This window comes from Anopheles cruzii, chromosome 3 (genome assembly GCF_943734635.1).
Source record: "Anopheles cruzii chromosome 3, idAnoCruzAS_RS32_06, whole genome shotgun sequence".
Classification (NCBI taxonomy): domain Eukaryota; kingdom Metazoa; phylum Arthropoda; class Insecta; order Diptera; family Culicidae; genus Anopheles; species Anopheles cruzii.
Window position 1 is genome coordinate 62,019,519 of NC_069145.1, and position 15,768 is coordinate 62,035,286.

A 15,768-nucleotide genomic window follows, 5' to 3' on the forward strand; every position below is an offset into this window, starting at 1 on the left:
CGAGATGATTCATTTGTCGTCGAAAATTTAAAATAACTTTGTTTCCACACAACGTACAGCTAGCGCGACACACAAGCGACTTACTTTCTGGACCATCGCCCACTCACCACTCACTTTGTTTGGCCGATAACTTTTATCGTAATGGCCATCGCAAAACGTTTACCGTATCACCCCATCGTCAGGGAGGCTGATAAAACGTCGGCACACACACCGAGCATAATTCGTTTTACGATTCAGTTAAGGTGCGGTAAAGGTCCGCAGTGTGGGTCTATTTGATTTAGTTTTCTTCCGTGCCGTGCATACTAATCGCGAACCGTCGATAATCTTATACAAGCGTCGTCGTTCAAGCGTTTCTGTTAAAAAATCGTAGCTTCCGGAAAGAATTAGCGTTATCGCAACACAACTGTTTACAGAACGAATATACACAACGTATCATCGAAACCGTAAAGCAGAATAGGCTTTAAGCCCTAGAATTACTTTCTTCTGAGTTTAAAGCGCCGTTTCAAAGTGAATCTCAAATGATATGATTCGAATTACGATTGTATAATTATTTTTTTTAAGCAGGCTAACGGATTCCAACCGGTATTTTTTAAAAGAAAGCTGCCATTGTAAGGAAAAACGATTCCGAATTATAAAAATATACGTGTAGCTGCCTTGTGACACTAGCTTCAGTTCCATTACCATTGGAACTTTGATTGACTTGTTTCGGCGTTTTATTCCCAGCCGGCGAGGAATAAATGGGGCCGACGGACGTGTGCAGTAATCAGCTGTCCAGGCGGGGACCGAACGGGACCCAAGAACACTCCGATCACGGTGACAGTGATTGAAACGACGAAGGCATCGCTACTTCCAATTGCGAAACACGATCGCCGTATCTTGATGTACTTCTTGCACAGCGAGTGACAACTGTCTATCATTAAACGAGTCGCATCTCCGATAGCAGACGTTCCGCGCGTTCGTCAAGGTTTTTCGCCGTCTCCCTGTGCAGCGGGGCTCTAATTGCCCTTTGTGGGACCCTCAGGTTCCGATGTCGGCAACCAGGCAGAAGATCGACTTACATCGTGCCGAGTATCTGGCGGATGTCGTCGCGAGATGCTGCGCAATTACCACGGTCGACTCATTCCTCACTCGAAACTACTATTGTGTAACGTCAGAATCTTCAGAAAACTCTGCCACCACACAGCAATCAACCCGTTTCCGTAATCAAGAGACTTGAAAATCTTCACAGCACTACTCCCGGCTGCTCGAACGCGAGTTTTAAAAGCTACTAATGAGCCAAGCTCTAAACTTTTGATAGAAAAAGCCATAGACTAGACAATCAAGGTGCAAACAGTGATGTAACCGATGTCTGTATCGCAGTATCGAACTGATAGGGCGTTGATAAAACCCCCGACAATTTGCTGCACCGTATGCACAACTCGCAAGTTGATAACGGCTGTTTGCATACACTTTGCCATGCGATAGCAACCACGAATAGCGCCTTCAATTACCCAGAAGTCAAACCAACGATAAATTGTCGATAAACCGTGCAAAATCCCCACGGCGCCATCCAGCGTAGATAAACGCGATATAGAACAATCGAGCTTTCACACTTCACGAACGAAGCAGACTACTTCACAGAACGCAACCGCGGGCAAACAATCAGCGCAACAGCACACGTCATACTTCGTGGTGAACAACGAGTTTCTCACCCGCAACCCGCGGCGCTACATAATCCGCGGCTGATCCGCGGCAGGGAAACAATTGCATTTGTGTTATCGTGTGTTACCCCGCGAATCCAGTCCATTAAGCCCACGTGGGACCGTGGGTCTCTACATGAGACGACCGCCTTAACGCCCGGCCTGGGTGTGCGTGGACCAATTGTTCCGCCCACCGCTAGTGTTTTGATGACGTGTTCGCTGTCAGTGCGCTGCTTGTCAGCAAAACTCTACCGATGACTTGGGAGTCTCAGGGAGTCCACGACATAGGTCGCAAAGCTGAATGGTGGAACCGCCACCACCACCACCACTGGACACTTCCGCAGCTTACTACACCCCGCCGGGAAGGCATGCGCTCGAAACTTGAGCCCTTTTTTCGCAACGCTTGGTGCCACCTGTTCTGGCGATCTGGCTTTCAGGAATGTTGGGCTCAGCTATCCGATACGTCCACGTACCCACCCCCTGACCGGGGCGCTCTTGGCTATGTGGCGCAACAAAGTGTTGGCAATGCGAAAAATGGCTGAATTTGCATTGTGTGGCGGTGGCGCACGTCGTTTCAGTGGCGGCGTTTGGACAACTTTAACTCGGTCTGGTCGAACTTGAACATTCCAGACGGTTCTTCGCTTTGGAATGGACTTTTAAGAATAAAAAAGACAATCCCTCTCTTAGATACACGCAGTTCCGTGTGCATTTATTGTGCAGTAACAAGGAACATTACGCGGTCAGCATTATACGTCAGGCTGTTCAATAAGTTTTGAACTTCAAGAACAGAAGGCGGCGCTACTGGCTTAATTTTTATTTTGTTATGTTGGTACACTCTTCACATGAACGTATGGGGAGTTTCATTTCATTCTGTCGATTCGTTTTTCCTTTACATTCCATTCATTGTCGACGTGTCACAGTACTTTTTTATGACGCAAAAATCAAGAATCGTACAGTAATTGAATTTTTATTTTGGAAAGGTGATGCGGTTGAAAGTATATAAGGACTCTTCGCCCTCAATTAGTAGAGTAAAAAGATCCCACCTTCAAGACGATCCATGTCAAAAACGTCAAGAAACAGACACAACGGCTGAAATCGTAAGGAAATACCGGATATCGTATTGGAAAATCGTCGAATCACTTAAAGAGATCTAGTATAAGGCCTAGCCATCTCATTGAGCAGTATAACCAATACTTTGACTGAAGACTGAAGAAAGCTGTTTGCAAAATGGTTGCCGCATTCGCTATGGAATAAAAACGCATTGGAATGCAACTTTCCCGACAACATTTAGAGCGTTTTCGATAGGATAAAGTGGATTTTGGCCGTCGGTTCATCACTATGGATGAGACTTGAGTCTATCACTATGATCCTGAATCAAAACAAGTGGCTAAAGAGTGGTGTGAACCTGGTTCTTCAGCTCCGAAACGACAAAAATACGCCAAAACAGTGTTAGCATCAGTTTTTTTTGGGGTGCGAAAAGGATATATAAAACAATAAATTCTGAATATTATTGTAACCTTTCAGTCAGACAATTTGTGAAAAAGACCCGGTTTGCAATGGAAAAAATCCTTTTTCATCAAGAGATTATTCCTGTTTCTCATTTACGACCTCACATTTATTCTCCTATTGATACCGGTCGTAATGAAGACAGAGAAACTCGTGGTTCTTAAAGCACAAACTCAATAGCAGCACGATGCTAAAAAAATATAAATCCCAAACGTTTAGGAGAAGCATTCATGCAGCATGGCACACCATTCGGTAGGTGCAGAAGGGTTCCTAAATCCCTGCAATAAAAATACTGTTCAAGGGTCGGCCATTCATAGGCGTCAAACGGTGCGCAATAAAACAAATCGGTTTGACACCTACGAGGCGTTTCGTTTTCGATCGCCCCAAACTGATAGCCAACGGTCCTAAACCAACACTGCATAATTCCGAACAAGGATTCCCCGACGGCGGGCGGTGAGGGGACCTCTGGGGGCCATTATCGGATCACCCATAAAGAGCGCACACCCAGGCGCATAAAAACGGATCGGTGACCGGCACGATCCAGCACGACGCGACCCTCATCAATATGAAAACGGTGCATACTTTCCCATTATCGATAGCAACCTGCAGCCCGTGGCTAATCTGCGCACCCAAACCCAACACGCGTTAATGGTGGCGGCGTGTGTGTCCTAATTTCCTTCGCACGGTCGTGGCAAACGTGACACGGTGACACGGACCCGCGCCAATGCGAACCGCGGCAAATGAAAGCAAACGGACGTCCATCGGGGAGGCCGGACACCATCATCGCGGCTCATCAACCTTATGCGCACCATATTTGAGCCACCTTGGACACCTTTTCTCAGGCCAGCACTGCGAACTACGAATCGTGCTCGATTCGAAAGTGACTAATCGCTCCAATTTCTCTCCGGACCGCCGGACCGCTTGACGTGGGGCCGTGTACGCAGTCCGCAAAAATTTCACCTTTAAATTAATTTTAATAGCCAAACGCGTGTCCGCCCTCAGTAGGTCCGGCGAAAGGCTTGCCTGCAAAAGGTTAGCCAATATGCTCGCCGCTTGGCGTGGTTTCGTGGTCATTGCTTTACCGCTCAAAGTGCGGCGCGTGTCTCTGGCACGGGTGGTCCACGGACTAACGGTTGGAACGTCCGTGGCCAGGGCGGCTCCCGTTGCTTCCCGTCCTAAATCAACAACCACCGAACCGGACACAAACAGACAGACAGAGAGAGAGAGAGAGCAATTAGTGTAGACTTGCGAGCGTTTCCGTCACGGACCCAAAAGTGCTCCCGATTTCAAGCTCCCGGCACCTTCATAACATCCTGACTGAGCACGTATTAGGCCCTGGCCCGCGGTCGACAGTCGATGAACAGTCACTTATCCCAACATCTGTGCAGCGCCACAGGCGAAGCAATCAAGCGTTCGATCCCTCCCCGGATGGCCATCCGAAACGCATTTAATTTGTCCCGTAAACATAAACATCCACACACAGACAGATCGACGGAACTGAACTTTCCCCAGACCTCTGGTTGACTTTGAACTTGGGGACAGTGAAGCGCACGCTTCAACATCAGCCCCGCGGAGATGCCAACGGTGCTCGGTGAGCAACTTTGTACGCCTGTGTGTGTGTGCGTGTGCCAAACCCGAAACGTTGTTGGATTCCGATCGTACGCAAATGAAGAATGTGGCCAGGCAAGTTTTCCATCCGCCGGACTCGAATCCGTCCCACCCGGTCCGGTCCGGCTGGAGCGCAAATGATGAAAGATTAGCAGGCTGGCGCGAGAGAGTTACGGCGCGCGTCTCTGGGGACTCTAGGACCGTTCCGAAGCTAGGCGGGTCTATCTAATTTGTTAATAGATATTTTATCTCACCTTCCGATACTGGTTTCTCGCAGGTCCACACGTGTCCAGCGGTGCTCAACGCCTCGCCTGCCGTGTGTGACGCACGGTGTCACTGAGATCGCCACGCTTAATCGCAACGACATCGCGACGACACCAAGGCAGACCTCGACACTTTCGAACACACACGCACAGCAGTCTGCTGGCCTTTAGCGCATCAGCGATCAGATCAGCGATCGCGATCGCGTTCAGAGGATCAGACCATCTGGTCGAACGAAAGAGAGAGTTTTCTCCGTCGCGAAACGGTGAGACCGAACATTATTCAAATTAGTCTAGCCGTTGGGTTCGTTGGACCAGCGATCCAGCTGGTAGATCGACGCCCGACGGCATTCGCCGTAATCGTCGATCGAGCGCACAGTGCGGTCGTTGGCACCCCAGAAGATCCTTGATGCTCATCTTTCAGGTGTCACCGGTTTTCACATTTGCACTCCACGGCCACGGCACGCCTTGCTTTCCCGTTCGAACGAATCCCAGCCGAACGAAGGCGTGGAGTCCACGATCTGTGCGATGGAGGGCTTTATCGAGCGCGCATGACGACAGTAAAGTGTGCTTCACGACCATGGACCCCACAGCAAGCCCCACCGAGGAGCGTACGTTAAACAGCTATCTTCTTCCATTAGCCAATCCATCTGTCAATAAGAGCTCGAGCCCGCCCGAGAGGCCGCTCGCAGGACGAACTGGCGTCGTAGGCGAAATGGGAAAGAATGTCAAGCGATCTTCCGACGGCGATCCTCGTTGACACTAAGCCCCGCCATCGCCGTTCTCGGCGGCGGCGGCGCGACGGTTAATCCGGCGGACAAAGGCGAATCATCATGATCGGCAGAATCGGCCCAAACGAATGCTCGGTCACGATTTTAAAACTCGAAGAATTAGAGGGCCACCGATCAGCTGGCATCCGGCATGGTGCCCAAAAGCTGGAGCTCCACACCACACTCCGCAAGGTTGTCACGATTCTGCGCTCCTCTGGATCCGTCCCGACCCGAAAACAGGCACGACATATTTCAGACCGGGCCCGCAGAAAGCGGACAGAATGTTTAACCTTAATCTACCCCCGTCCGACCGAAGCCCATTAAAGTGAGTCAAATGGAGCGATGGAGGATTAACGAGCGTCACTTCCATTTGACACACACGGCGCACGCGTTTCACGGTCCGCGCGGCATTGGCCTCAAGGAGACCCCGACGCGCCCCGAGGATCCCGACCAGAAACGTCTCCGGTTGCGACAAGGTTGCGCACTACTTTTGGGGACAAATTTGACTTCCCGGGCGATGACAGGTTGCTGCCAGGCGGCGATTGATGGTAGCGATTAGCCAAGCACTTTGATCCAATCGTGGAGAAACCTGTCAGCCATTTGATCGCCGGGGCTTGGCCGACCGGATCTGCTGGCTTGAGGGCTACAGTGGTCCAGAACCTGTCCAGAAGATGCGTCGACCAAACCGGAGACCGGTCTCGGAGGAGTCGTCCATTGTGTTGTCGCTAATCAGATTGTAGTTATTGATAGGCCAATAGCCGATGGGCATAATTGAATTAGACGATCGTGTAAATGATGCGCTTCCTGTCTCCGGTCGTCATCACGATGCTAGCTGTCAGATGGCACGATGGCACATTATTATGGCCACCGGCTGCCACCGTTGTAGGTCAGAAGGTGCTGGGAATTCGGAAGAACTGTACCAACCACCAACACCGCTTCAGGGTCGTGTGAGGACCGGTAAAGGGCACCTCTCTCGCGGTCCGATCGTCGCACGGTAATCGGCTTGATTTTAATCACCGAAAACGACCGTCTCGAGTCCCACGACCGTGACATTTGTACGATCAATCAAGCGCGAGCATCGAAAATGTGAACCACGACATCGGGTGGGCGGATTGTTTCGAACGCCAACGGGGCGATGCGATCGCTCCGGCCTGGCAGTTGGTCACACTTTCCATGAGACGACTAGTCGGTGCTAATTTCAACCATAAATCTAGCAGAGGCCAGCAGATCAGAGATCTTCTGGTGATCATAGACCGCAGCCTCGCTCAGAGACTCGAGTCGGTATGTCGGATTGAGCCATTTCCATTCTGCCGGTTGGTGATTAACATTTAACGAAAGGGCGATATACTCGACACTAGCGGAATGGACACAATAGACCTGGCTAGTCGAGAGAGCTTTGTACCTTCGAAGTACCTTCTGAAACTTCCTTCCTAGTCCAACAAAAACCGTTGACGTTGCTAAACAATGACCTCATGTCGGGGATCAGTATCGCATAATATAATTAGCATAATAACGCAATTAACAATCGGACACCATACACATACCACATACACCCCCGTGAGGGTAGATTTTGCACCTTCTACAAACGAAACCAACGTTCGGACACCTTCGCAGTCAATGACCAAAGCCTGTGGTGCCTGTGGAGTCCGCCTACGAAGAGTTGGCACAGCAGCCTGGCGTAACTTGTTGAGATGTCGGACTGGCCCAGGCCCGTAGCGAACGACTTCCCGCTGGCCATCCACATCCGGTTGCATCCACGGCACGGCCAAACCGCGAGAGAGCGCTAGGTATTCGTCGCCCACACGCCTAGACAGGGGCAAAAAACAGAAATATTCCCCACTCGGTCGGCAAGCCTGCAGTTCCAGTGATCGACGGCAGTTAACACATGGGCTGAAAAGTCCCGAACCTTCAAGAACCTTCTCCCGACACTAGACAAGGCGACACGTTCTTTTTTAAAGATTAGATCAAAAATATTAAGTGTTTGAATTAATTCTTGTCGTTTTTATTCGTCGTTTGTGACCTAACTTCAACAACCATACGTATGACTACTTTAATGAAAGTATTGTCCGTCGTTGGCTACTACTTTCTCCCATCTTTCAGGTAATTCCTTGATTCCGTGTCGGTAGAACTTCTTATTGTTAGGAGCAATCCCCTCAGAGACTCATTTTTCAATACTTTAATAAAATGTGAACCGCTGTGCCGTCGAATCGTTACTTATGCAACGGAACAAATACTAGTCCGAAAGAGCAATATCTGGTGAATACAGCGGGGAGGTTTACAGTTCCCATCCGACATTTTCGAGATAGGTTTTGACCGATTTTGCGATGTGGGGTCAAGCGTTGTCATGTTGGAAAATCAGCTTATCATGTGTCTTATTAAAATTCTTGTTGTTTTTATGGCCAAAGCTTGCTTGTTGCTGATGGGATTGTCCATCAACAATTTCATTAGGTTTTAAAAGCTCACAGTATGCTACACCTTTCGTTTCCCACCATATGCACAGCATAACCTTTGCGCAGTGAATATTTCGCTTTGGTTGTGATGGATCTGGTTCACCAGGTTGTATCCAGGATGTTGAAGGTGTTGATGATTCTGAGGTGATATTTAAATTTAACAAACCGGAATTTTGGGATTCATATGTGACAATGGATGAAACATGAATCCATCGCTTCACACCGAAATCAAAACGATCGTCATCCGAATGAAAAAAATGCTCACCGATAAGAAATTTCCCTCGAATGAAGAGGTTATCACTGAAACTGAGGCCTTTTTTAAGACAAATCGATAAATCGTTCGACAAAAGTGGTATAAAAATGTCCAAGCGGCGCTGGAATAGTTGTGTGACTCCACAATTTTGAACAATAAAACCGCGCTTTTCCCGTTAGGCACAGGACTTTCCAGCCCATGTGTTAGTGAGGCTAGCTTTCGGTTAAAATGTTGCGATTTCTGCTCGCCGTAGTCTTAACTTCACCGCCGACGTGCAGAGCTCCGGGGAGCGTCAAAACACTATTTCGCGATGTTTATTGTTGGGCCACTCGCGGCGATCCGGTCCCGGGCGATCATCCATCATCGACGTGCGCGAGCAGTTGCCAAACGGCATCCATCCATCAGCAGGCAAAAATCACAATCCTCCCGACCATCAGGCCATGCGGTACACGCCGCCGTAGGTGTCAAAACACAACCGACGCCACCGGAGCAGCGTTTGCCATTGCAACTCCCAGCTGCTCGATATTTCGCTGCCTGCTGCTCCCCTTCACTTTTCTTCACCGCTTGAGGGAGCATACGGGTCCCGCCCGCGCCAAAGCCGGGTCCGTGCAAGAAAAGCTCCCCCGCCGTAAGGTAATGCGATACTTTAATTGAATGGCCCCAAATTCTAATCGCGATCTTCGTTCCGGTCGCTCGTCACACCCCTCGGGTGGGAAAGGGACCGCTTTGGCCGTTTTTTACCGTTGCGATCTGGCGAGTGTTGTGAAACGCACGCGGTTCGGTCGGTCGGTCGCACGAAATCGCAACCGGCGTGACCTCATCCGTGAAAACGTGGGCGAACGCGCAAGGGAAAACCCTTCACTCGGGTAGGTGGTGGTGGTGATGCGCGGCCGATCGGCGTCGCAAGATCACCGGTGCGACCTTCGGGCGATCCCGCCGATGGCTGCCGAAAACAATTCCAAATCCCCAGACACCGCCGCATCTCACGCGAGTCACGGCGACGAGATTAGTCGGTGGCCGCGCTGTTAAATATTCATCAGCGGAAGGGGGGGGGGCATTGCGCGGAGCGGCACCCAACCCCCGGGGACACATTAAGCCGCGTTTCTGGTGATTGGTGCAGGTCGTTCGTGACACTTTCCAGCTACACTTGGTAATGGCTACCGCCGCCGCCGCCGCCAAAGGTTGTAGGCATTGTTCAGTGAACTCAATGTTACAACCAAGACCGAGCAACCGACCGTTCGGCCGTGATGCTCTCGCGATGCATCTGTCACGAACCGGCTGCCTCGACGAGGCCCCGGCACGCTATCGTCAGGTTCGTATTCCGTAGGAATACGCAATAAGAAGCGGTCTCGTTGGACGGTGTGAAAAGAAGAACATTTAAATAGAATTTAAGTAGCTTTACGGTGCTGCTTTATGACTTCACCCTTCTATTTAAATTAGATGCAAGGGCTTTATTGGGCATTTTCCTATGCTGTTCAGGTCTCAGGTCGACCTGGATGCCCTGTATGGACTCAACACAACTCACCCTTTTAAACCTGTGCATAGCATTAAGTGTCTGTTAGTCAAGAATTTAGTTTTCAAAACAAACACAATAACGGAAACTTACACAAATCCCCACACAGCATTCTAAAGATCTACACACGCCTGGATTAGGCGTTCGCCAAGATATGAGAAATGTTAATTTACAGTTACGATCTAAGGCGACGAAGAGAGGTAGCTAGCTAATACAGCCCCCAGGCGCCAACCCGGGAATCGAACGTACAGCACCACGAGTGACGGCAACGATCGCCTTGAGTTCCCAGACCAGCTGGGCTTGTAAAATGCGCTTTGAAGTTGCCGTTCTACGACCATTCAATGGTAACCAATTAACACTCGATAGCTAGTGGCCACCGGGATTGACGCATATCGCGAAGAACAGCCACATTTTACAACATTTTCAACAAGCGAATGTCTTTCAGAGAGAGAGAGAGAAGTAACTGAAGAATGTGTCAATATTCAAAGTGTAATGGGTAATGTTCCAAAAGAGAAAACTAGCCCTACGCCGAAGCTTATGCAATGTACGCTCGACAAGCATTGTTTACGTAAATTAGTTCCACCGAATTGATCCTTTTCTCTCGGTACATTTCAAAGGCCCTAGGCCTGGCTTGTTTCTCTCCTTGCGCCAGCGGATTGTATTTTGGAACGCTTTGATTAGCTGGAGCGAAACTAAATTTCCCTTCAATCGCTGCCTCTGGCCATACTAGTAACCGCCATCTTCGGTAGCCGGAGCAGTACCGGAAATGTAGCGCAATAGCAGCTGGCAGTCCACGCCGGATGTGGTTTGTTAATTCAATTTTAAGACGTGTTGCTCGGCGTTGGCCGTTTTCATTTCGGTGGAAGGTTATCTTCGTCAGATGGAACGAAACATTCATCGATTAGTACCGGAAGCTGAATTGGTTCCACCGCTTGTCAACAGCGACAACAAACGGTTCAGAAAGATATAGAAAACGGTAAAAAAAGGAAAATATCTTCAAACATAGAAGAGTGCGCTCGAAAGAAGATGCTACAAACAGTCGAGCGTCGAGCGACTCTTCTCGACGACTTTCACGCAGAGACACATAACAAGGGACGAGACCAAAGTTCGAAGGGCCGCTTCCGGATCAGGTTTTCAGCGGTGGTCCACGAAAGTTACGCTTCCGGTGGTCCCTTGTCTAAGGTGTCCCCGGTGGCCCCGAGTGACACCCGGAGATTTGGGAGAAATTTCTCAACAATCGAAACTGGCGTTGGAATGTATGGCTGGCCGACAGGCCAAAACGGGCGTGTCATGGCGATGTGTTGGGAAAAATAAATAAAAGAAAATAATCGGACACCCCGGATTCCGACCGATCGAAGCGCAGATTTATGGCGCCTATTTAGCGTATTACTTTTTCCCCCTCTTCGGGGTTTCCTACCACGACGGACCATCCGGAATCGGTTACAGGATGGACCCGGTGGTGTACCGGATACGGTCCCCAGTGAGCAGTTTTGGAACGGAGTTAGCGTAGGATTTTGCCATAAACATGAGCTTTTGGCGATGTAACACCGAGTCGGGGGAAACAAAATAGTAAGCCGAACATTTAACACTATCCGGTTATGGAAGGGATCGATCCATTTGTCGCCTGTCGTTGCTTAAGTCCCGTGAATATGCTAAGAAAGTTCACCTTCACGAAGCTTTATTCTACGGTCCGAAAAGGAGTTTTGGAAACAGGTCAACAAGAAAGGGAATCATCGCAAGACAAAGATGGAACCGTCTTCGAGGTTGTTGTCTTCAACAAGATTATTTTTTGTTGCTTGAATCAACTCAGAATCAACTCGAGACAAGCAAAAGCTGCTTGCCTTTAGACATGCGGATCAAACGATGATCAAATCTGCCTTATGATGTAGCAGACACCTTCCGCTCCAATTATGGACAAGGTCCCAACAACTCCTTGGCACAGGCTTAATGGATGAGCGCAACAAAAACAAGGTCCCAAATGGAGCGGTCAAATCAAACGTCAAGCCAGGTTCAATCAAACGAATCCTCTCACAACAATTCTGTTGTCAATTGCACTCTAAAGAGCCACCGGCAAAAGTGGATCATCAGTGAATACCACTGACCATTGCGACACTCGGCGGTGAACTTTACAACCCTTAATAAATCATTTATCCAGATGACCTAGGCCTAGTCGAGTGGCACAGTCGAGTACCCCCCTGGCCGGGCGTACTTCTTATGCTGAGTGCCCCCTTCGGTTGGGGATAGTTAACGTTTGGGAGGTAATTAGCCTCCGGCCCGGGGCCAGGGTATTTGTATTTTGGCTTCGACCCTCGACAGATTTATGAGGCGCCTTCTAGCGACTGTGGCCGAAAACGCGAACCGCACGCTCCACAACAAATCACTCCGCTCAGCTCAGGGTCAACGAGCCAAGGGAAGCCAGATCAACACCAAATGGCAACGGCATCATCACCACCCTGCCGAGCGGCACACGAAAAGCATGAGCTGGGCTCATTAAAGACATCGAGCACACCGAGCGGGTCAGGATAATACTGTTTATCCAGATCATTGCGGGATGATCTATGCAAGTGACTTCTAAAGCCACCAGAACCATCGGTTAACTCCAAGCACACGGTATATCAAACCCCTATGTGTGTGAAACCCTTCCGGGGGGCCGTTTCATGGAAGGCCACAATCCTTAACCCGAATCGTCGAGCGGTCAACGCCGAACCACGTGGCGGTGGTCCATTCGCCCGTCACAATAGCTCCATAAAATTATGCAAGTAACTAGATCCACACACACACTTTGGCAGGCCACCTGGGGGATCGCATGGCCCCACCGCCGTGGCCGAAATTTATCGTTTGAGAAACACATATTTTTTAATTGGTTTCATAACCTAGGCACAGGCCCACACCCCACCTCACGTCGCACTGGCTCCGGTGCCGAGTGGCCCGGTTAGCTCAAGTGATTAAATCCTAGCCCGTTTCGCGGACGATCGTACGTTCGATAATGGCGTTCGGATGAGGGCTCAGGGCCTCGGAGCCCCGGAGCACTAGCGGCGGCGGACCCGTATTTCGCGAGCCGTCAAATTATTAGGTAATCTAACTGCCGCTACCGGCAGGCACCGGTCTATTACCGCAAACAAAGCCAGCAAGCTGATTAACATTAGTGCACCGCAAAAAGGAAGCTCCCGGCCGACCTCATCTTCGCGTCGGCACACTATCATTTTTGCTCTCGCGCAACCCTCGAGCCAGCCAGTCGCCATAACGAGCTACTTTCGATTTCGCTTCCTCCCGCCAATGAGGGACGGAGTGAAACCCGGAGTTCCACGTTTTATCTACGGTAAGCCACCGGGCGTATGATCGACGCAACCCCTTTGATGGAAGTCTTCGAGCGCAGCGCGCTGTTACTTTGCATATTGCCTTCCCCGTACGGAAGCCAACAGGCGAGTCCGGTGCGGGCGGGCGACCGTTTGAATTTGAACCGTCGTATCGGACGAATTCGAGCTGCAGTTGCAGTGCTGCAGTTACCCAGAGAAGGGCGCGGGCCCGGCCGCGGGAAAATGACATGCACGAATAAATAGCCTGTATCCATTTGCTGATTGCCGCTTGTTTGGCCGATCGAGCGCGGGTTGATAGAAAGTAGCACCGGTACCCTCAGTCAGACACGATGTTCATAAATTAAAAGTGTTACAGGGTGGCAGCTGGTCGTTAAATCGGTTTGTTGGAGTCTGACATTTTACGACCGAATTTAAACAATGTCCAGACACTGTTGCCCCCGTCTGAGAAGCTTCGGAATGACTGGATCGGTCGGGGTCACTATGTAGACATATTACAGGCATATTATGTAATTGACGGGTAATACATCCAGTATTTGGAATCCAAAGATGGAGCACCAAAAACATCGATTGTCTATCGAAAAATATCGGCACGTAGCGGCGTCTGCCCCTCCGTCGTTCAAGTTGTCAGCTTCAACCAATCAGCTAACATTTTTCGGTACCGTACGCCATCGACGGTAACGGCAGCTTCTTCTTCATTTTCGAAGATGGGCTGCTTTTCAAATGATTTTTTGAATTTCATACAGTTTGAATTGAAGACTAACGACTTTGAAAATAAGTTTTTAATGTTTCCCAATTTTCTGCAAGCGTACAGCTTCCCATTTCGTAAATGTCAAAGTTTTTACTAAATATTTTACAATTTCTATAATGAAGTTTAACGTCTTAAAAGTAAAAAATAAACGGTAGTTTAAAATCCAAACACTTGGATGACCCTATATGTTGTTTAGATGAATGGTTGAAGCCTTTTCATTGAAGCCTTTTTATATGGATCTATAACCAGACAACCGATTAATCGCTATCCAAAGCGAAAAGACATCAGTTCGAACCCTGACGGTGCATCAATTTAAGTTGGTCCTCAATACGACTCTGTCCGTTCTAATAATAATAAATAAATAACGGCCAGACATGTTAGTCCTTCGTCGTTTAATCATTTTGAGGAATAAAATGGACGTAGTAATAGTTCAATTCAATCTAGACTTAGAGTCGGACAATTCTCCGACGAACATTACTTGACGAAAATATGTTCAGCCCCTTATAAAGCATTAAAGTTTTGAGCCACCGTCCGAAACCGTCCGTGAGTCCGATGTTGCTCTGATAAAAAAAACTACCATTCAACAACGAGCCATTATTAGGAGCACTCGTTGTTGCACCGGAACGTGATCCTAAAGAGAGGCGCTCAGCTACGCCACGCTCCGCCCGGCAATCGCTCGAAAGCATCGCATCGCTGGCGCGCCACACACTCCGGCCATGCTTCAGCTCCTGTTACGATCCTGCGAAAGCGTGTTGCATAATGGCCATCATCTGCGGCCGTTAAATGCTCGTCCTAAGTCAGTCGAACAATGGGCCGTTTCCTCCACCAGGCAGCCCGTTCCCCAACGGTGAACCGTTCGACTTCGTTCCAGTCGAGCCACTCTCGAAGACCCAGTTTGAGCCGCGGTGCGGTACGGTATTGCGTCACGCTCCAGCGACCACCGGCGTCCGTTATCCGCATCGATTAGGCAGTCCGATCATTGCCAACCGATGCTAACTGTTGATAGCGAGACCGTTGTGTAGGACGAAAGCCCAATTCATGGTCCCCCGTTTGCTGTCGTACCTTGTTGTGGCGCCGTTCTGGACCAGCGTCCGTGTAGAAGACGCTCCTGCGATCGCCGCTTCCCGCAAAGCTCGAGCTGGAGCTGGAGTTCCGTTTGACCGGGCTGCCGGTACTGCTCCGCGCGCCGGAAGACTTCAGCGACGACACCAGCATCATCCCGGGGCCGGGTCCGCAGATCGACGACGCGCGATTCACTTTGGTCCGCATGCCACCCCCCCGTTCCGGTTCCGGGACTGTCCAGTTTAATCGGCGGAAGACCCACGGATCCAGTGGCCGCCGCTGGCCCACTCAGCGACTGCACGAGATGCGCGTTCGAAATCCCAAACATTGTGCCACCGACTGGGGGCGGCGCTACGGTCACTGTGGTCACTGCCGTTGCTACTACCGGTGCACGCATCGTCGTTGTTTAGTGTGTCGTCGTTGTTCCACCACACCATGGTCTGGTTACTACCGAGGACGACGCACACCGAACACTCATCACTTATCACTGCGACTGGCGCAGGAAGATTCGTCACTCATGCGCAGTCCGTCCCAAGTAACTAGAGCTGGAGAAAGAGAAAATGTAAACGGGAAAAAGGGGTTATTTATTATCTATATCTTAA

At 49.8% G+C, this 15,768-nt stretch overlaps 1 protein-coding gene across 1 annotated transcript in view; it reads right to left on the minus strand.

Moving 5' to 3' along the window:
• Positions 1 to 15,563, minus strand: part of LOC128272034 (uncharacterized) — a 21,437-nt gene extending 5,874 nt beyond the window's left edge. Inside the window, 2 exon segments of the mRNA XM_053009746.1 lie at positions 15,167 to 15,386; positions 15,388 to 15,563. Of these exon segments, the coding sequence (XP_052865706.1) occupies positions 15,167 to 15,386; positions 15,388 to 15,563 (396 nt within the window).
• Positions 15,564 to 15,768: the final 205 nt, after the last annotated feature.